Genomic DNA, 20,569 nt, shown 5'->3' on the forward strand with positions numbered 1-20,569 from the left:
GACATTTTCCTAAGCTTGTCTTTGTTTCCTTTCCCATTGGCCCAGAGGCAGGCAGCGACAGACAGAGGGTTATAAATCCAGAGAGAGGACGAGCCCAGGCGTCCTGGGCTCATCTCAGGATCTAATAACTTCATGCTCCTCGTTGCCTCATCTTTCCCTTCCCCACCTCCCCACCCTGCACAAATGACGAGATTGCTCCACTGGAGAATTAAGCAGTGTCTAGCCTCTAGATCTGTGCTTCCTAACCTGAGGGCGGTTTTGCCCTTTAGCGAGCATTTGGCAATGTGCAGAGACTTAATTTTTGTTGTCACAACCTAGAGGGGGACGGGTGCTACCAGCATCTAGTGGGTAGAGGCCAGGAATGTTGCTAAATATCCTGCAATGCACAGGACAGACCCCACAACAAAAGATTATATGCCCCCAAATGTCAGTCAATAGTGCTGAGGCTGACCCTACCCCCAAGGCCTGGTTTCCTCATGTCCTAGCCCCACCCCCACTCGTGCTCTCTAATCCTGTCTCTAAAGACAGGTGACAGGTGACTGACTTGGCCTGGCTGGTGGAAGGTCAGGTCATGATCCCCTCCAGCACTAGACAATGTCTCAAAACTGTGTGTCTCCCAGGGACTCCTCACCATGTTACAGCATCTATAGGAAGTCGAGCCCTCCAGGTGCAGGTGCTGCTAGGGTGCCGCCACCTGAAGCCTGTCACCCTCTCCAGCTCCCTGTGTCTCTGCTGAGTCACCTGGAACAGGAGGCAGTGAGCCTGCTGTCATGACAACTCTGGTTTCTTTGCTGTCATGACAACAGCAGACTGGTTAGTAGTGCTCTGTGGACACTGAACTCCCCCCCTCTTTTTTTGACAGAAAACAGTAATGAAAAATGACAGGCATGAGGCAAAGCGGATGCCTCAGACACACGCTTGGGTAGTGCAGGAGCATGGAGGGGCTCCTAATGCCCTTGTCGGGCCGGGATTAACGGTCCTGGCGGAGCCTGAGCAGGAATGAACAGCAGCAGCTGTGTCTCCCACACTGCCCCAGCCTCTCTGCAGTGTGGGCTTCCCGCCTCTTCTCATTTGATGCTCTCTAGGCCTACTCTTGCTGTTTATAAAAAGCCTGGACACCAACCATGCAGATGGCTGCCCAACACATGCACAGCCTTGGCTTGGAGCCCCGAGGAACGAGGGCAATTCCAGAAAGGGAAGGGACAGGTTGGAGTCGGGGTGCAGGACAGTGTGCTCTCTGCCTTTTAAGCAAAGGTTATCACCAGCTAAACTTAGCCACAGACTTTTCAGCTAGAAAAGGGGGTTGGCATCAGGTTACGCTGGGCCAGCAGAGGCCCCAGATTGCCCATCCCCCGGCACCTGCTGATGGGCAATGTCCATTTTGCCCCACCCCCTTCTAAATCCTCATTCCTTTCAAGTGCTCAGAACTAGCAGTCCTCCATCTAAAGATCCAAAACCTGGCAGAGACGGGCTTCCTGACCCCCTGGGAGAGGAATGGATCACTTCCTCTACCTCATGTGTGGGAAGGGGCTGGGGGCCTGTGTGTGCACCACCATGGGGCCCAGCCTTTTCTTCTGGACTCCTCACCCTGCCCCCAACATGCCCTGGGCACAGCCAGTGAAGGGGAGTCCCTGGCTACCGGGCCGGCCAGCACGTCCCAGGATGGGGAGGGACTTCCTCCCTCACGTCCGGCGCTCTGCCCTGAGCTGAAGGGGGATGAAAGGGGCATTGTCTCCCAGCCGAAGCGGCGCAGCCCTCAGGTTTCCCAGGAGCGACTTTGTGGGAGGCTCCCAGCAGTGATCCCATCCTCCCTCTGGGGCCTCAGCCAGGCCTGGGGGGACAGCCTCCGGTGCACAAAAGGCGGCTTGTTGCCCCAATTATCAGGTCTCCAGGCCGAGCTGCAGGACAGCTTGACCTTCAGTGCAGAAACCTCCTTCTCAACCTCCGGCCCCTCCAGGCCCCTCTGCCGTGCCCGGCCCAGGCCCCCAGCCCAGAGAGGCCAGGAGCCAGGGGATGGGGAGGAAGAAGGGGGGCAGAGAAGGGCCCGGCAAGAGGCGCAATGGCCCCTCCCCGGCCTTTTTCTCTGCTGTTCCTGTGTCACTACCGAAAAATCTCGAGAAGTCCCTCAGCTTTCCTGCCTCTCATCCTTTGAAAGAAAGGGAACGAAGTGGCGGCGTGCAGCCGCCCGCCGCCCGGGGCTCCGGCTCCAATTCCCCATCCCACCAGCTCGCAGTCCTCCCGTTTCATCTGTGCGGCAACATTAACTCCTCTGGCTCCTGGAAGTCCTCGGTTCTCCCCACAGCCCCGATCCTCGAGTCCATCGTCTCCGGCATGCCCACAGGCACGTCCTCGGCACCACCACCCATCATTTCCTCCCTAAGGTCACGCTCAGTCCCCTCCCCTTCTCAGTCCCTAGCCCACACGCGTGGGGCGTGAACCGCCCAAGATCCAGGTGGGTCCAAAAGAAAAAAGAGGGTCCCGGCTACTCGGCGATTTACGGGCGCACGTAGCTCAGGCCTCCGCGCCCTTGGGCTGGGACTGGGCGAACAGGCGGGAGGCGGCCGCGTCACTCATGGCCCCGCCGCGCCCCGTTCTTATAAATTGCGACTGCAGCCACCCCCCTGCGCTCTCTGCTCCTCCCGTTCGACAGACAGCCGCGTCTTCCTGCGCAGTACCAGGTAAAAGCAGGCAAGCGCCACGAAGGGTTAGGGGACGTTCCGAAGAGGCCAGGGGCGCGCGGGGGCCAGGGACGCCGCAGGGGTCTGCCGAGCGGGGTCTGCCGGGCGTCTGGCGCCACAGAGCAGCGACTGAGCGGGACGTGCGGAGGCGCCGGGAAGGGATGGTGGCCGGGGGGAGGGGAGGGAGGGAGAGGGCCGCACTCCCGCCGTCTCGCGCCCGGCCCTCTGATGCTCACCCTCCTTTTCCGCAGCACGACCCTGAGACACGATGGTGAAGGTCGGAGTGAACGGGTGAGTTAGGGGTGGGTGCCCCCCAATTGCGTCTGCAGGTCTTGTCCTTCCAGGACCTCTGCAAGCGCTGGGGGGACGTGGAGGAATGATTGTACCGCCCCCCAAGGAGAACTCAAGGTCAGAGCTCAGACCTGGTGGAGCTCAGAGAACCTCGTGTCCTCTAACCACCGCAGATAAGCAGCATAGTCCCCAGTTCTGGCTTTGGACCCCATCCCCTCAGTCCCCTAGCTGGGGTTTTCCTTTCGCGCCCTTCGGGGTCACGTGCTGAAGAGGAGTGCTCCCCTCCCCCCAGCCTCCTTCGTCCCCACCTGGCCGCACAACTGGGGGATGCTGGAGGCACCGCTGTGAGCTCACGCGGCTGGGAGGGCACCTTTGCGTAACCCAGCCGCCATGTTGCAACTGGGAAGGAAATGAATGAACCGCCGTTAGGAAACCTACCTTAGCTCTCCAGTCTTCCTCCTTCCTTGCCTTTGACTAATCCTCCTCCTGCCTCAGTGGGGTGGAGTCGCCTTTATTCCGTAAACCTGGTGAGGCAAGGCTTTCCCGGGCTGCTCTTCAAAGAACTGGACTTCGGAACTCAGACCATCTTTAACCCGTCAGCCAGATTTCCCTTGGGGATGATGCTTTTCCTAGCTGATTCTCTGATGAATCACAAACCTGGCATTATGGGTGTCCTCTGTGTTTTTTTCTTTCCGTGGAGGTGTGGTAGCTGGTGCTTAATGCCATGCTGGGGGAGCTGAGTCATGGTAGTTAGAGATTTTCTACCATAAAATGGCTCCGGTAGCAACAGCCCCTCCACATCATCTCCCCTCAGAGGAAGTTCCTTCCTTCCATCCATGCCTAGAGCTGACCCCACCCTAAGGGCCACACTGTAAAGGTCACTGGGAAGATTAGGTGTCCAGGAGCCTTGGGAACCCTGCCCTTCTCCCCAGTCCATCTTCCAGAAACCAGATCCCAACTCTACCCTAGTCGGGCGTTAAATATAGCACCTGACCTTTCTGCAGCTGGAGGCCTGGCTTCTGCTCTTCTACCTCCTTCCCCCCCACACACATCTGTTTCTCCTGTTCCTGATTTTTGGAAGAGAGTTAGGGAGGACACGTAGCTTAACAGTTAGAACCTTGGAATTAGAGGGTTGAGAAATGAGTCATTTCCCCGGTCACCTTCCCTTTTGTAGGAGGGACTTGGAATGGGCTTTCTCTGGCCAGTTAACTGCTGACCTTTGCTCTTGCCCTTTGAGCTTGGTGATGCTGACTGTACTAGCCTTCGCTGCCTAGGATGTGGAGCCTAAAGCTGGGCCGGACAGGAGCAAGCATTTTCCGGGCACAGAGTGGGGGTGGCAGTAGCAGTGCCCCACACTGTCACTTCTTGAAAGATTTCAGATGACTAGGGGGTTGGACAACTCTTTGAGCCTAATCACCTCTTGGGCGGGATAGGAGCCTTCACTTTGTGGCCATGCTGTAAAGCCAGGGTGACCTGGCAGAGTTGCTGGAGGAAGGTAAATTAGCCATTTTGGGGGCTTTCTGATGGCAGGGAAGTACCATCTCCCCTCGGAAAGGATGAGTGGGCCACAGGCTACTTACATACCCAGAATTCTCGACTCCCTCCTTATGCCCTCTCACCTCTTCACTCCCTCAGATTTGGCCGTATTGGACGCCTGGTCACCAGGGCTGCTTTTAACTCTGGCAAAGTAGATATTGTTGCCATCAATGATCCCTTCATTGACCTCAACTACATGGTGAGTGTTGCCCGTCCTGCTGGTGTGGGAAGCAGAGGCTGGCTGATGTGCAGCCCTCTGATGCCCTCACTTGTCCCTCCAGGTCTACATGTTCCAGTATGATTCCACCCATGGCAAGTTCAAAGGCACAGTCAAGGCTGAGAATGGGAAGCTTGTCATCAATGGAAAGTCCATTACCATCTTCCAGGAGTGAGTGCGGAAGACAGAATAGAGAGAAATTTACTTTGGCATGGGTGTTAGGATGGGGTGGCCACCTTGGATACATGGTACCTCGTGTCCTGAACTTTGTCTTGTCTTCCTTTCTAGGCGAGATCCCGCCAACATCAAATGGGGTGATGCTGGTGCTGAGTATGTTGTGGAGTCCACTGGGGTCTTCACTACCTTGGAGAAGGCAGGGGTGAGTGGCAGGGAGGCTACAGCTAACGGGAATTGACCGTGGGCTTCAGGGGAAGCTGCCTTAGACCAGGAAAGGCAGAGCCTGGGTCTATCTGTAACTCCTTTGCTGCAGGCCCACTTGAAGGGTGGAGCCAAGAGGGTCATCATCTCTGCCCCTTCTGCGGATGCCCCCATGTTTGTGATGGGTGTGAACCATGAGAAGTATGACAAGTCCCTCAAGATTGTCAGGTGAGCATGGCAGAGGGGGGTGAAGCTGTCGGATAGTACTGTGTTACGGGAGGGACATGCCCCTGACTTGCCTCCCACTTTTCAGCAATGCGTCCTGTACCACCAACTGCTTGGCCCCCCTGGCCAAGGTCATCCATGATAACTTCGGCATCGTGGAGGGACTCATGGTAAGAGTGATGGGGAAAGTGACAAGAGCACGTTCATTTCTCACCCAGGACTGGCTCCTCTGCCCTCCTTAGAGCATAGCCCTGGGGTATGGGGGCTGTGGAGTATTTGGGTTCCTTGGGATTGGCTTAGGTCACTGCATCTCTTAATTTCTCCCCAAGGTGAGGAGGGAGGTTGAAGGGTGGGTGATGAACAATATGCAGGGCCATCACTCCCTCCTCCATGTTTCCAGACCACAGTCCATGCCATCACTGCCACCCAGAAGACCGTGGATGGTCCCTCTGGGAAGCTGTGGCGTGATGGCCGAGGGGCTGCCCAGAACATTATCCCTGCTTCTACTGGCGCTGCTAAGGCTGTGGGCAAAGTCATCCCTGAGCTGAATGGGTGAGGCTTTGTGCTGCTTTTCTGCCCCGGGGACCTGGGGAACCAGGAGCTGGTACTGACCCCACTTCCCTGTCTATAGAAAGCTCACTGGCATGGCCTTCCGCGTCCCTACCCCCAATGTGTCGGTTGTGGATCTGACCTGCCGCCTGGAGAAAGCTGTAAGTATGGGTTGGAACAGCTTGGTGGGCTGAGGGCTTGTCTCTGGTAAAATGGTGGCAAGATTGGAACTTGAATAACCATGTTGTTTTTACCTTGTTAGGCCAAATACGATGACATCAAGAAAGTGGTGAAGCAGGCATCGGACGGCCCCCTCAAGGGCATCCTAGGCTACACTGAGGACCAGGTACTGACAGGACAGGGAGCTTGGTGTCCACACAGCTCAACTCAGCAAGACTGGGTTCCCATGCATGGCCTTCTTTTCCTTTCCCCAGGTTGTTTCCTGCGACTTTAATAGTGATACCCACTCTTCCACCTTTGATGCTGGGGCTGGCATTGCCCTCAACGACCACTTTGTCAAGCTCATTTCCTGGTATGGGGCTGGGCGGGGCAGGGCCGGGAGGGAGGAGCACAGAGGGACAATGTTTAAAAATCTGATTATGGGTCTGGCGCCCTCTGGTGGCTAGCCCAGAAAAATAGCCCTTAACTCCTCATCTCTTTCCAGGTATGACAATGAATTTGGCTACAGCAACAGAGTGGTGGACCTCATGGCCTACATGGCCTCCAAGGAGTAAGAGCCCCCTGGACCACCAGCCCCAGCAAGAGGAAGAGAAGCCCTCAACTACTGGGGAGTCCTTTTCCCAAATTGATCCCCCAACACACTGAGAATCTCCTGACCGCGTCTCCATCCCAGACCCCCTAACGGGGAGGGGCTGCGGGAGCCCAACCTTGTCATGCACCATCAATAAAGTTCACTGTACCCAGCCAACTTTTTGCTTTGTCTTATTCCAGGGTCTAGAATGAAGGGGAGGGAAGCTGGGCTGGTACCAGGGTAAAACAGCTCTTAAGAGTCCAAAGAAGGGCTTTCCTTACCCCAACTAGGCTTAACCTCCATGGTAGGTTTAGAGCTGGCCTAACGGAAAGCATTCCTTAGAAATGTGTGCCCAGACTCTCGCTTTGGCTATCGCACAACATGGCCACTTCAGAGGACCAGGCCTTCTTCTCACCATATTCCAGCCCAGATTGGGTCGGCGGTATACACACTGAGAATCTCACCCAATAAGCAGGACGCACTACATACAGCAAATCTGGAACATAAGGGTCACGCCCACTTACGCTTTCGGGGCGGTGTTAGGATGACTTCCCATCCTCCGGGTGAGGCACATGGGCTCAGGGTAGCACAGCGTTGGTGCCCACTACCTGGATTGAGACCCTGGTTCTGCCATGTGAGGCTCTGGGCAAGTTAAAACTCCCCACGCCTCACTTTGCACTTGGTATTTGTAAGATGGAGATGAAAACTAGTGCCTCAGGATTATGTAGCTGCCACAGAGATGCTTGAAACAACGACACAAGTTCAATAAACATTGCCAATTTCATTCTTAGAGATTCCATTCAAACAGCTCAACACAGCCTCCCCCAGGCAGTTATGCTGAGGTCTCCTCATTCATGTCTCCCCAATTTCTCCAAGGTTTTCCAAGTTCGAGACATCTTAGCCTGTTGGTCTTGTGTATGACAGACACAAAAGAGGCACGTCTTCAGCTGGTACTTACGCACGCACACACCTGTGTGCACGCAGTTTCACCTTTTTCTGTGTTGCTCAGTGGTGACGAGACAAGCAAGAGCTTCCGTCTCCCTCCACGATACTGGACTGTCAGACCCAGAAGCCTCGTAGACAAAGGCACTGAGGCCCCTTCACTGCGTGGCACTTCCACAAGGGGTCACAGTCACATCACCGCTATCCACGGGCAAGTGACGGGAGCATCAGACAAAGAGGGAGAACAGATGGCCCTTCCCAGTCACACTTCCCTCTGGCTGCAACACAGAGGGAACCCTCTCCCACTGCATGTGCTGCACAAGCCACGCAACTTCCAGCCTAGCCCACGTCATACCAGTGCGTGGCCCAGTTAGCACTGGTACTCCAGGCCAGAGAGGTGGGAAGAACATTGACAATCACATTCCATATTCAATGGAGAAGTTATGGGGCCACGATCGTGCTGGCAGCATTTTAAAGACAGGGAATAGCAGACACCCACGCATGAAGGCAGGAAAGCCCCAGCTGTGGTGTGAGTTGCCCGGGAAGGGCAGGCCAAGCCTCACTCCAGACATCCTAGAACACTGGAGAGGCCAAAGACCAAGGGAAGAAGCCCGAGGGAGGAGCAGCCCTGTCCCCAGGGGCCAGGCTTGATACAGCAGGACAAATCAAGTTCCCTTTCTGTGAACCCCCCTCTGCTGAGGTGCATTCCCGTCAGGGTGGGAACCCAGGGAAACCCGAGGCAGGTCCCTATCTCATGGAGCTATCAGATGAGACATCTCGATCGGACTCCTCAGTCTCGCTTGGCGGTGGCGGCGGGTCGCTAAGCGGGACCGCAGTGAAAGCAGGAGACTTTCTAGAAAAAAATACCAGTTGTCACCTTGGGGCAGGCAGGAGTCCTGAAGAGGCTGGCATCCCCCTCTCTTGACCTTATTCTCTGGCAGGCAGGTGAATGGCATCTCAGGCAAGGGCAGGAGGGTGGGTACAGGGCGAGGGAGTAGGGAGAGAAGGAAACCTCCCCCAACTCCTGATGGGGGAGACGTCCCCTCTTTATCTTGGGAACTTTGGGAGGCTGAGTTCTGAAATACCTGAAATCTCTGAAGTATGAAAGATGCTGCCTGAGCCCAACTGCACTGACCCGATGGCCCTAGCTTCATGTCTCTGTGTAGTATTTTTGTAACTTTTTTTAAAATTTACTTTTTTGTGGACGTGTAATTCACATGGTCAAATGCATGAACCATGGTCCTGACTTACATAAAAATCTGCCCCTATGAACCTTCTATTCCAGTTTTTAGCTCCCTGTAACCAGGGGAACCACCGGCGAAGGTGGCATTGGGGGGTTTCAGCTGCCCAGCCACGGATGGGCATCCAACTGCTGAGGGAGAAAAGGCTGTCGGGCTGGGCCACACATCCCAGGTGACTGCCAATGACAGCCTACATCCAGATGTGACTGAGTCACTGCAGGGGGCTTCCATGCTTGCCTGCCAAGGGGCTCCGGTCCACCCCTCCCTCTGCAGGCACCCTTTGGAGGGAGGTGTGGAGGAAGGTGGGCAGCGGCCCACATTCTAGGGGAGGCCCTTACCGGTCTCCAGACTGGGTGATGAGCCGGCGGCAGGTCTCCATCTGCACGTCCAAGCCCCGCTTCATGCTGCACATCTCCATGTACTCGTGCAGGTGCCGGTTCATATCGTTCTTGGCCGTGGCCAGCTCCAGCTGTGGCAGGGGCAGGGCAGGGCCGTCGGGTCAGCAGTGCCCCTTCTCCCAACCCCCAGGAGGTGAACATGCTAAGAGCACCGCCAGGCACGGGACCCCAGCAGCCACGGCTGAGGGCTCAGATTTAAAAAGAAATCAGATCAACGCAGAAGGCCCGCAATATACTATCGTTCCTTCTAGTTTTCCTGACAGCTACAGAGGAATGCAAAGGTTTTCTGCCCCAGGCCTGCATTCTTTCAACAGACTGGTGAGAGCAACAAGGAAAAGGAATGTTGGAAAGGAATGTTCGTGGGGGCAGGAGGGTGAGGACAGACGAGCTCGGGGCACCATCTGCGGATGGCCTTGCTCCCTCCCTGGGCTTCGCACATGGCCTGGCTCATCCCTCACTCCCCCTATAATTCCACACCCAGTCTGTGCCCCTCACTAAACTGAGAGCTCCTGGAATGGCTGGCCAGAGGCCTGATTCATCTCTGTGTGTGCGTGCGAGGCACCTGGATGAGAAATGAATGAATGAACTTGATGAAGTATCTACAAGACTCACGGCACAAAGGAGGACACCTGTCTGCACCGTTGAAAGGGGCTCAATTCTCTTACCATGTTTTCTCTCTATTACTTTGTCATTTGTAAGCCATTTCAGAGACTAAAAGAAAGACCGCCTGCCATACTGAATGTCCTACTGGTTTTAAGATGTATCCCAATTTAAATGTTGTATGTGAAAAAACGTGGGGCTTGGAATCAAGGAAATACAGTCTCCCTCCCAGGGCCCAATTCTGTGCCACAGGCATTGAGGCAGAGCTGAGAGGTGGTGCAGAAAAAAATCTGGGCCAGAAACAATCTGCTGCCTCTCTTTGTTTTGGGTACAAAGGACAGGGGCCGAAGGGGACGCAGAATGAAACGCTTAGAGATTTGCTTGAGTGCCTGAGAGCAGAGAAAGCGCAGGAAATGAATAATCTGAACCGGGCAGAGGAAACACCCATACCTAATCTGAACTGGGCATTAAAGGATGGGAACTCAGAGAAAGAAGTGGGTCACAGGACCAGACGAAAAAGATGGTCATGAGAGTGACCTGTGGGATGAGGGTGGCCTGGGTGGGTATGTCTCGAATGGCAGCCTTGGTTCCAGAGCTAGAATTCCAGCTGGGGTCCCACAGCAGTGAGCCAGGGAGCAAGACGTGTTGACTGTTCCATCTAGGAAGAAAATAAGATGCCACCAGCTCTTCTTCAGACCGGCTGCCACTTATGCCCCAATTTCTCCACCTCAGGAAAGTGGAGGGGGCTGGGTTCTGGAGCCCATCACTCAGCATGACAGGGAAGAAGGAAATGAACTGAATACATTGTATCAAAATATAAGGCTAGGATTGCCACCAGCTGTCTCTGCATATTTGTGTGTCCCCCTTAATTCACCCATTTCAAGCAGGACTGAGGTAAGGAGATGAGCACACATTAGGAGATACCCACAACAACCTATGCGGAAACTGCAGACACTGGTTGAGCAGAGGGGTGGGGTAAGGCTGGGAATAGATGGAGACAGGAAAGGAGGTAGGGAGCAAGAATTCCCTCCCAGTCTGTACGCTGGGCCTTGGCTTGACCATCCAATTATGGCTTATGGTCCTCGCCTGCATCGCACTGACCCTGACAGGTCAAAGGTCACGAAGATAAAGGGACTTGGGGTCCCCAGATGGGTCACCAGGAGCAACACTGCACCCAAAGCCACCATGTCAGCTCTCCTAACATTTCTCCTAATGTCATTATCCTGGGAGAGAAGAGGAATTGGATGACTTAAAAACATCTTAAAAAGCATGTTTCCTTTCAGATTTTCTTCTCTTTTCACATCGTGTTTTAAAGTAGGCCCTTCTGGTCCAGGGGAAGAATGAGGCAGAGGTGCAGCCCCAGATTGGGGCTCCCAGGCCCCTACTTGGTTGAAGGTACAGTGAAAATATCAGACCTTAAATCCACCATCCAGAAGAGGGAGGCAGGAGTCAGGTAAGGGGTGGGGGGAGCACAGAGAGGAGACAGAGATCCAAGTGTAAATGGGAAAGTGGAGATCAGTTCTCCCTGCTCATCTCCTCAGCTAGCAGCACACATCTGGCTGTGCCTGTAAAACTTAGCATCTGTCTGCCTGGGCAAAACAAAAGCAGAGGAGTAGGACCATTTGATGTGGGCGAGCAGTAGGAGTGAGTATAAATATGCCACGTGGGCTTGAAGAGAAGTTACAGCGGCCCACCTGCCTCATCTCCGGTCAGAGTGCTCAGGAAAGGACCCCTCACACAGGGAGACGGGCTCACAGGAATCACCTCCAACCCTCTCCCCAAAGTTCCCTACGACCTGGGTGGGTGCCACAACTGCTTCCTGAAGCCCCTAAAGGCCTAGAGTTGAAGTTAAAGCACAAGTTCCACTTGCCATCTCTAGGTTTCTCAAGGCTAGCGAATAAGAATGGAGATTCCTCCATTAGCTCAAAGGCTGAGTGGAAGAAGCAGCAAAGTTTAAGTCCACATCTGAAGGAACTCTGCTATAGTACTGAATAATAATAATAATAATAATAATAATACATTTCCATATGGTACGCTTACTGTAAGAGACACTGTCCTAAGTTCTCATTGCATTAGTTCATTCAGTCTTCAAACAACCCTATGAGGGAGGTTTTTGGGTTTTTCTTTTTTTTTCTCTTAACTTTTATTTATTTAAGTGTGTTTTTCTAGGACCCATCAGTTCCAAGTCAAGTTGCTGTTCCAATCTAGTTGTGGAGGGCGCAGCTCACAGTGGCCCATGTGGGGATGAAACCAGCATCCTTGTAGTTAAGAGCACCGCGCTCTAACCAACTGAGCTAACCAGCCGCCCCGAGGGACGTATTATTAAGAGTCCCACTTTGCAAATAAAGAAACAGGCTCACTGAGAATAAAAAGCTAGTTTAAAGTTAGAGTAGTAGTTGGGGCGGCTGGATAGCTCAGCTGGTTAGAGAACGATGCTCTTAACAACAAGGTTGCCAGTTTGATCCCCACATGGGCCACTGTGAGCTGCGCCCTCCACAACTAGATTGGAATAGCGACTTGACTTGGAGCTGATGGGTCCTGGAAAAACACACTTAAAATAAATAAAAGATTTTTTAAAAAAGGAAAGTTAGAGTAGTAGCAATTAAGTGACAGAGCTAAGAATTGAACCTACATCTGTCTGCCTCCCTCCAGAGCCTGAGATCTTAAGAATTCACCAGAAGTACAACAGCTGGGTGATCACTCCTCCCCCTCAAAGGAAAGGGGAAGGCCTAGTGTCACCCCACTCACAACCACTCACAACCCACTGGGAACCTGTGCTCTCCGGCTTCCATTCATGTCCTTACCTCTATCTGGTCAATGGTTTCCTGATATTCCTTCTCCCGGGTTTTGAACAGGGACTCTGTATCTTTAATCACCTTCTCCAAACTGTCTTCCTGCTGCTGGAATAGGAAAGGACCCAAGGATGGGGGAGGGGGGTGGGGTGACAACAGGAAGGGGTGGGATGGGTGCATTCCACAGGGCCAAGGAGGGAGAGGGAGAGAAGGGAGAGAGGGGGGAAGAGAGAGAGAGAGAAAGTCAGGTTAAAAGAAACTGGAGAAAGACAAGAAAAAGGTTAAAGGAGAAAGGGAGAGGCAGGTAAGGGATGATGGACACAGAGGGAAAACAGCAGGGAGGGGAGGAGACCGGGCAGCGAGCTGGAGAGGTAGAGCTGGAGGGCCCTGAGGCCGGGAGGGGTGGTTACCTCTCCCTGGGCCTCTGCGGCTGCCATGGCATAGCCTGAGAAATCCTCCCAAAGCAGTAGGGTCTCCTCAGTCTCCTCCCAAGTCAGGCTGTCACAGTCGTCCTCAAAATCATACTCCCTCCTAGAGACAGGGAGCCCGTGTGTCAAGGAGAGTGGGGCCTTCCTCCTGGTGGAGGGGACTGGTGGGGGAGCTCCGGCCTCTGGGGGGCTGCTGAGGATGGGCCTGCGGGACTCACAGCTGGTTGAGCATACGCTGCATCTCCTCGTTGATGCTGAGGGCTGTGCTCTCCTCCTCATCCCCATCGGGCTGGCGGGGCCCGTCACTCTCCGACAGGGAGGTGTCCTCGATGGCAGCCTTGCGCTCCCGCTTCCGCCCCCCCATGGATGGGACCTTAATGGGAGACAAGTGCAGAGACTACAGAGACGAGGCCGGGTGCATGAGGAAAAAGGGCGGGTGGGCAGGGCGGGCAGGAGAAGCGGGAACCAGCAGAAGGGCGGGGTGGACAGAGAGAGAAGATACAGTTACAATGACAGGAACAGAAACACCAGAGTTACCAAGGGACAGGCAGACAGACACAGACGGGACAGGACTGCAGACCCAGAGGAAAGAAAAAGAAACAGAAAACAGAGCAGCGAGATAGGAGAGAAACGGCCTGTGGCCCCGTTAAGATGTATACAACGGCTAACAAGGATTTTTTTTTTTTCTAAAAAAAGAGAACTTCTTTCTCATGAAATGACGGAACGAAAAAGAAAGTTTTAGGCTGCAAGGAGGAGGATACAGTGTCCACAAAGAAGAACCTCAGTCACATATCCAGATCTGGAAAGCCAGAAGGAGAAGGGATAGAAACAGAGGAAGCAGAGCAGAGAAGAAAGAAAAAAGGGGGAAGAGCAGGGGAACGAGAAAGAGAAGAAATCTGCGCTGAAAAGCCCGGCGGGTCAGAACCGATGGCCGAAGGCCTGGGTAGTTTAGAAACTGGGACTGGGACATTAACAAGCTTGCGTGAGAGCAAAACTAACCAGTTTCTTCTGTGGAGAAAGCAAGAGAAGATAAGAGGAAGAGAGAGGAGAGGAAGCAGACAGAGGAGAGAGGGAGGGGAGAGATGGCGTTAGAAACAGCTTCAAAACTTCTCATCACAGGCTGTTCCTTGCCCCCCAGCTAGTCCCACTGAGGGCCCCAGTTGCCAATATGAGTCCCCCGAGGAGGACAACGCCGGGCCTGGCTCCAGGCCAGGGATACCAGATGGTTCTTGGCCTGCCCGGACTGGACCCTCCCCTGAGGCACTCGGGCACCGGCAGGAGTGGGCGGGACGTGGCCAAGGCCGGCCCCCTGCCCTCACCTGGAACATGTGGATCATGTCCTCACAGTTGCGCTGCTGAGCCACGTCACAGAGCTTGGCAGTGATGTCAATACGGCGGCAGATGTCCATGTCCACCTTCATGGCCTTCTCCTGGATCTTCGTGTCCAGCTCCGTCAGATTCTGTGCAGGGAACACATGGAGCAGTGAGGCGGCAGCACCCACACTCCACAAAAGGGCCCTGGCAAGATCTTCCCCATCCTTCCGGTCACACGTCACCGTCGCCTCCCCCATGATGCGTCCCTTCTCCTGGGTGGGTGCCTTCTCCACAGCACTCAGCTCATACACTGGGCTCCTGCAACTGGCTCCTGGGCCCAACAGGGAGCCCCTGGAGGGCATGGCCCAGTGCCTGGGACATGTGGTGGTGGTGCAGTGGGTGGGGGTGGGGTTCTCCTAGAACTGATGTTCCCAGAGAGAAGGCGAGTCTACTGGGAGTTACAAGAGTGGAGAAGGTAGTGTAATAAGGATAACAATAGCTAACACTTATTTAGTACTAAGTAGGTCCTACTTAGTACTTAGCTAGCATAGTCCTCAATATACTATGATCTTCCTAATGATTCTGCAAAGCACATGCCTTATCATCCCATCCATTCCACCAGAGGACATAGAGGCGGGGCAGGAAGGGAATGTGCCCAAGGCCACACTGCCAGCAAGTTGCAGAGCTGGGATCTGTGTTCTTAAGTGACGGGTGAGGATGGAGGTATGCTGCCTCTCAAACACAACACCGGGACTTGTGTTCCTCCTTTTTCTCTTGCATTAGAAGGTGGCAAGTGAAAAAAACGGGAAGCACAGCAAAGTGCGGTGAGGGGCAGTGGACAGGAAATGAACAGGCCACAACTGGAAAGGCCTGCTGTGCCTGGTTGCAGGTAGCCTGTGGGATGAGCCCGCAGGGGACGTGTGAGGGGTGCGGTGGCTGCACTCACATTGCTCATGAGCCCCTTGAAGACCACTAGCTCAGCTTTCAACTGCTCCACCTTCATCGCCAGCTCCTCTTGGCAGGCATCCGCCTCCTGGGCTTCCTGCAGCCAGGCAGAAAACCAGGCTGACATTAGTGGTACTGCCAGTGCGGGAGGAGGGTCAAGACAAAGAGGGACAGGGAGCCAGGGCGGAGGGGCGACAGGGGGGAACGGAGGGGAGCACAGGCAGTGGGGCGCCCTCACCTCCTGGAGCTCATTCACTCGCTCCTGCAGCTGTATCCGCACTGTGTACTCCTCTTCCCACCTGGCAGCCATGGGAAGGGAAAGAGAGCCCTATGGGTGCAGAGTCCTTATCTGCCCCTGCAGCTCCCAGTTCCCCACCTGTCTGGCTCAGGCCTCAGCCCCTGGGTCTGGTTCCCTAGATGGGGAGGAGCAGTGGGCAGGAATGTCCGGCTGGCCAGGCGGCGGCCCGCTGCAGCTGTCGGGCGGCTCCACGCTGCTGGGCCAGTGCCAAGCTCCCCGGCGGCCTGCCCGGAACCTCTGGGCCACGCACCAGCAACTATATTTAAGAGCAACTGCGGCTGCTCTAGTCCTTCACAGTGCCCGTCCCGCTCAGGCCCCAGCCCAACCAGCTGTCTGGCTGGCCTCATTCCCCACGTCCTGCCCACACCACACCACCAGGCCCACCCGGCCCAGTCTCCCACCTTCAGTGGCACAGATCCGGTCCCGCCTCCTGCCTGCACCAGAACAGAGCTCCTCTAGCCTGCGGCCCTGCCTCGTGTGGTACCATTTAACCCTGTAAAAGCAGCTGCAGGACACACACCGCATCAACAGAGTTGCTCAAGAGCCAGGAGGAGACACTCAAAGTCCATCCCCACAAGCTCCAGAAACCGCCCACCCAGAGCCCCACTAAGTGAACCGGAGAGAAGTGACAGGGCTGGCCCGGAGGCATAATGTAGTGGAAAGCAGATCCCTAGGTACCCGAACCCAGGGGGAAAGGGAAACTGGAGTATGAAAAAGTGCCTCATGAATCTGGTGGGTGAGAACCAGAGGCATCATCTCCTGGGATGCGGAATGCAGACTCAGACCACAAGTAGGCTAACAGACACTCTCAGCCACAGGCAGGGTCTCTGTCCCAGGGCTGGGCTTGTCACACAGGGTAGTCGGTGGTAAAGCCGGTGCATGTTCAGTTACAGCAGAGGTGGAAGACTAGTGGTGGGGGCAACACTGGACCCTGCAAGGTGGGCTGGAATAGCAGAACTTCTCAGACCCCACTCTTATAGCCTGTCACTTCTTGCCACATTCTGGAAAGGCTTCTCAGTCTGAGAAAGGAGGGGAACTGTACCAAGAAACTTCAATATAAGCAAGGCAGTTAGGAAATAGCAAAGAAGACAGCAAGAAAGTGAAAACCCAAGAGAACAGGATCCAATCCTGTCTTCCCCTTCCCTCCATCTTCTCTCCCATCGCTCCCTCCAGTATCGTCGTCTCCCCTAGTCCTCCTGTTTCTCACTCACATCCGCACTGCAGTATTCCTAATAATAACTCCTCCCCATCACCACAGCTGCCCCTCCCGGCTGGGCAGGGAGAAGGCAGCCAGCCCGTCACCACCCTGCTGGCTCACCACACAGCCCGGCGCCTGGCCTTCTGGGCTCCCTGCCCACCTTTCCCTGCTGCTCTATGTCCTTCTCCCTGTTGCTCTGGCCTTCTCATTCAGACTCGGGCCAGTGAAGGGCCTGGTGGCATCAGGTTATATACCAGGGGTGCCAAAAAAATGTATGCACATGGACACTTTGGTCACCGTTGCTCAAGCAGTAGCTCGCCGTAATCAGAAGTGTCCTGACGCTGACGGCAACCACTTTGAGCACCTCCTGTAATTGCAGACGTCAAACGTGACTTGTATTCATCTTTTGTTACCGGTATATATTGAGTATTACAATTTTAATAGCTTTTTTCCTTTCTTAAAATGTGTATACATTTTTTTGGCACCCTCTGTATTTCCTTAGATAAGACCTTTATCTTTCCTGGCCTTGTTTTCTTCATCTATGACATGACGGCATGGGATGTGGTACCTTCATGACCCTGGAGTCCGTGAGTACCTGGAGGAAGAAAGCAAGACTGACCAGGGGACAAGGACCCTGGACACGATGCATCAGGAAGAGTAGGAAACACTGTTTGACAGTGAACTCAACAAATTCAGGTAGAAGCTTAAGTAAGGAAGTTATATAAGGATTAATAAAATCTTACAGGGTAAAAAAATCTGAAAAGAAATCCTCTGGAAGCTCACTAGAAGTCTATTGGTACTCCAGCCATACTTGCCCACAAATAGGTTCATCTTGATCTCCATTCACATCTGGGCTCACTTATAAGGTTCCCTTAACATGGGTAGGATTTGAGCAATTTCCATGTATTTCTACATTTACCAAGCATTTATTTGGAAGAGAGCTTCCAAATAAATGGTATCCTTGAGTGAAGTGAGGAAGCAGGGGCCATTCCTATATCGGAAAAACTGAAGTGAGAAAAGAGAACCACCCAAGGTCACACAAGGCAAGGGAACTGAAAATCGAACCCAGGAGGCCTCAGCTCCTTCCCAGTTTAGTGCATAAGCTATGCCCAGGCCTTCCAGGCTACAGAAAGGAGCTACACTGTTGCTATAAAGAGAACAGAAGGAGGGCAGGGGATGTGGGGTGGAAGAATGAGTAACTGCCAGTGTCACATACCATACAACTCTAGCTGTGGGGCCCTCTGCACAGCAGTTTGCTGCAGAGCGATGAGCTCATCAGTCCCCAAGGAATAACTCTTTGCTGCCCTGGACAGCTGGACCAAGGACAAATACTCTTTCAGTTAAAAACACACAAAAAAAATGGCCCTGAGAACAGCAGTTGTCCCTGTGGTTAGGGATGTATTCCAGAACTGGCCATGTTGCACTGCTAACTGTGTTAGTCAGCTCCTGTAGGGGCTGGCGCTGGGGATGCGGTAAGGGCAGGCTGGTTCTGGGCGGCATCCGAATGATGCTTTTAGGCTAGCTGGGACTCCCAAAGACACTTAGGGGCTTACGGACTTACAACCAAGGATGCCAGCATGAGGACAGACTCGACCTCAGAAGGCCTGCTGGTCTGTGACCTGCTAGGCTCTGCAGCGGACAGATCCCTGAAGGTCACCCCCAGACCCAGTGGCAACTTCTCAGAACTTTCAGCCAGTCCCCACCAGACACAGATCTCTGCTACACTGAGCTACAAGGATAATTCCCAGGCCTGCCTAACAAGGGGTCAGAATAGTTCATGAAGAGGTCAAACCTGAAGGTCCCCAAACCAAAGCCTCCCTCTGACCTGTCATCTTTCTCCTCAACCAGGGCATCCGGGCACAGAGCCTAGAGTGCTGGTTGTGCTCACGCTCCTGTCCGAACAGGCTGCTTAACAACCCTCTGAGGAATCCACTGGGTATACAGGCTTCCCTTCACCTGGGCCCTGGTGCTACCCTGCTGGGTTCCCTGCAGAATGCACAGGGCCTGCCCTCTAGCTGCCTCATACTCGAAGGGTGTGTCCACGTTCCCAACTTTCTCCTAGTCAGCCCCTGGCTGGCTCTGTGCACTCGGCCTCCGCCCTTGGCTCTGCACTTGCACAGGCTCCCCAGCTTCTACTAGCCCTACACAACTACCATCCCTTCCCCATTCCCTAGGGAATTCCTGTTACTCTTTCTTCTCCCAATTTTTTTTTTAAATCTATTCCAAGCAATGCCCTTAAGTTCCCAGAGCCTCTTGTTTGAAACTAGAGCAGGTACCCAGCTTCGATGGACATCACTTTGGGAAGCCCTGGACAGTGACAGGATGGGTCATCCACGGTGTGCAGACAGCCCCTTCCTCGCCACCCCCTTCTAGTTTCATTTAGACACCCAAATTAAAGCTGTATCATTTGCCTCTTCTGATCAGGATGTGGAGCTTATATCACAAAACTGCCAGAAAACCGAGACTGGTGGGGATAAGCGATAACCGCCCAAATAGGACCTGTCAGACCCTTGACCCTTTCACACCTCACAAAATCCCCCAGTTAACACCAACATCCAAACACTGCAATTTAGATGAGACAGAAACACAAGCCAGAAGAAAACTGAATCCCCTACAGTATTCTGCTTAGTCTCCTTCCTGTCACGAGTCTGACTTCTGCATTCTCTGTGGATTCAGTCTCCCAGAATCCAATTTCGTCTATCCACGTCCGAGCTCCTCCTTACACAACAGGAACTTTACTCTTCTTTTACTCCTCTCTGATTCTTGGGCCCCAGCTGCCCTTCTCTCTACACCAAGTCCTAGCCCTGAGTGTGGCAGGACATTGAGCCCTGTCCCCAAAGGCACGGGTCCCTACCTCCGCTTGTACTCGTCCCGCTCGCGCTTCACCTTGGCCAGCACGTTGTAGAGTGCTCGGATCTCAGGGGTGATGGTGTCTATCTGGACGCCGACCCCGTCGGGGTGCACCCACGACAGGCCAGGCCCCTGCACCAGCGTGGGCTCCAGTCCCGGCCCTAGCCGGCGGGCGTGCGAGAAGGACCAGATGGTGCCGGGCATGAAGCGGCCCGACGAGGAGAAGGCGGCGGACGTGCAGGTGGAGGGCGACGAGTGGCAGGCGGCGGAGGGCGCGAGGGAGCCGGCTGGCGAGCGCGCAGGCGAACCCAGCACCCGCGCCGACGGAGTGCAGACGGCGGCCGGCCGGGCGCCCAGGGGCAGCCCCAGGGGCCGGATGGGGCTGATAAAGCCGGTCTGCACAGCCTGGTCGCGTCGAGCCAGGCCCCGCCGGCCCTGCTTACCCTCCTCCAGCGCCTGCTGCAGCTGCTTCTCCAGCAGCCGGTTGCGGCGCTCCAGCTCGTGCACCTTGGCCAGGAAGCAGCGGAAGCGGAGGTTCAGGGTCTTGAGCACGTTGATGTTGGAGCCCAGGTCGTTTCGGAGGGCCATGGCGGCGGGGGGCGCCGGGCCTGGCCCGGGCGGCGAGTAGGAAGCCGGGCAGGGCGACGCGAGCGGCGACGGGAGCACGTCCCCTCCCCTGGCGAAGTGGTCGCTTCCCAGAGGGTCCCCAGGCGGCCCTGCCAGGCCCTGCTGCTCCTGCTGTAAGAGGAAGAGGTTGGGGCCGAATAACGGATTCATGGCTGCGCCTTCTGCTGGGAGATGGAGACCAGTGCAGGAGCAGGGATGCAGGCGAGGGAGAAGAACCAATGAGGCGCCCGGCGGACGCGGGGCAACCAATCAGACAGCACGACAAAAGGGGCAGAGGTCAGGGGGGCGGGGGAGGGCAGAGAGGAAACCAA

General features: G+C 54.8%; 2 protein-coding genes across 6 annotated transcripts; one reads left to right on the plus strand and one right to left on the minus strand.

Moving 5' to 3' along the window:
• The first annotated feature begins 2,558 nt into the window (after window positions 1-2,558).
• On the plus strand, window positions 2,559-6,802 carry GAPDH (glyceraldehyde-3-phosphate dehydrogenase). The gene is made up of 12 exons (XM_019754389.3): window positions 2,559-2,678; window positions 2,930-2,969; window positions 4,605-4,704; window positions 4,787-4,893; window positions 5,011-5,101; window positions 5,213-5,328; window positions 5,414-5,495; window positions 5,726-5,877; window positions 5,957-6,035; window positions 6,137-6,220; window positions 6,309-6,406; window positions 6,539-6,802. The coding sequence occupies exons 2-12, from the start codon at window positions 2,947-2,949 to the stop codon at window positions 6,606-6,608; spliced, it is 1,002 nt and encodes a 333-aa protein (XP_019609948.1). The 5' UTR covers window positions 2,559-2,678; window positions 2,930-2,946; the 3' UTR covers window positions 6,609-6,802.
• Window positions 6,803-7,386: 584 nt separating this feature from the next.
• Window positions 7,387-20,450, minus strand: IFFO1 (intermediate filament family orphan 1). Of its 5 annotated transcripts, none has more exons than XM_074326142.2 (9): window positions 19,636-20,450; window positions 15,524-15,584; window positions 15,287-15,382; window positions 14,346-14,486; window positions 13,245-13,423; window positions 13,009-13,129; window positions 12,611-12,706; window positions 9,147-9,277; window positions 7,387-8,416 (listed from the first exon to the last, which is right to left on the minus strand). In XM_074326142.2, exons 1-9 carry the CDS (start codon window positions 20,406-20,408, stop codon window positions 8,320-8,322), a joined length of 1,695 nt encoding a protein of 564 aa, XP_074182243.1. In that variant the 5' UTR covers window positions 20,409-20,450; the 3' UTR covers window positions 7,387-8,319. The 5 variants fall into 5 exon arrangements, with proteins under 5 accessions (XP_074182243.1, XP_074182242.1, XP_019609947.2 ...); XM_074326141.2 differs by having other exon boundaries at window positions 7,387-8,420; window positions 12,611-12,703; window positions 19,636-20,449; XM_019754388.3 differs by having other exon boundaries at window positions 7,387-8,420; window positions 12,611-12,703; window positions 13,245-13,399; window positions 19,636-20,448.
• Between the last annotated feature and the right edge of the window lie 119 nt (window positions 20,451-20,569).

Source organism: Rhinolophus sinicus, chromosome 1, assembly GCF_057876585.1.
Source record: "Rhinolophus sinicus isolate RSI-liver-muscle chromosome 1, RSI-T2T, whole genome shotgun sequence".
Classification (NCBI taxonomy): Eukaryota; Metazoa; Chordata; class Mammalia; order Chiroptera; family Rhinolophidae; genus Rhinolophus; species Rhinolophus sinicus.

What these genes read in the sequence shown, in the direction of transcription:
- GAPDH (XM_019754389.3), top strand. Translation starts at nt 2,947, where the DNA reads ATGGTGAAGGTCGGAGTGAACGG. An exon ending in CCTGCCGCCTGGAGAAAGCT is followed by an intron (nt 6,036 to 6,136) that starts GTAAGTATGGGT and finishes TTACCTTGTTAG; the next exon opens with GCCAAATACGATGACATCAA. An exon ending in TAGGCTACACTGAGGACCAG is followed by an intron (nt 6,221 to 6,308) that starts GTACTGACAGGA and finishes TCCTTTCCCCAG; the next exon opens with GTTGTTTCCTGCGACTTTAA.
- IFFO1 (XM_019754380.3), bottom strand. Translation starts at nt 20,408, where the DNA reads ATGAATCCGTTATTCGGCCCCAACCTCTTCCTCTTACAGCAGGAGCAG. An exon ending in TCAAGGGGCTCATGAGCAAT is followed by an intron (nt 14,487 to 15,286) that starts GTGAGTGCAGCC and finishes TTCCCTGCACAG; the next exon opens with AATCTGACGGAGCTGGACAC. An exon ending in ATCACCCAGTCTGGAGACCG is followed by an intron (nt 8,421 to 9,146) that starts GTAAGGGCCTCC and finishes ATTTTTTTCTAG; the next exon opens with AAAGTCTCCTGCTTTCACTG.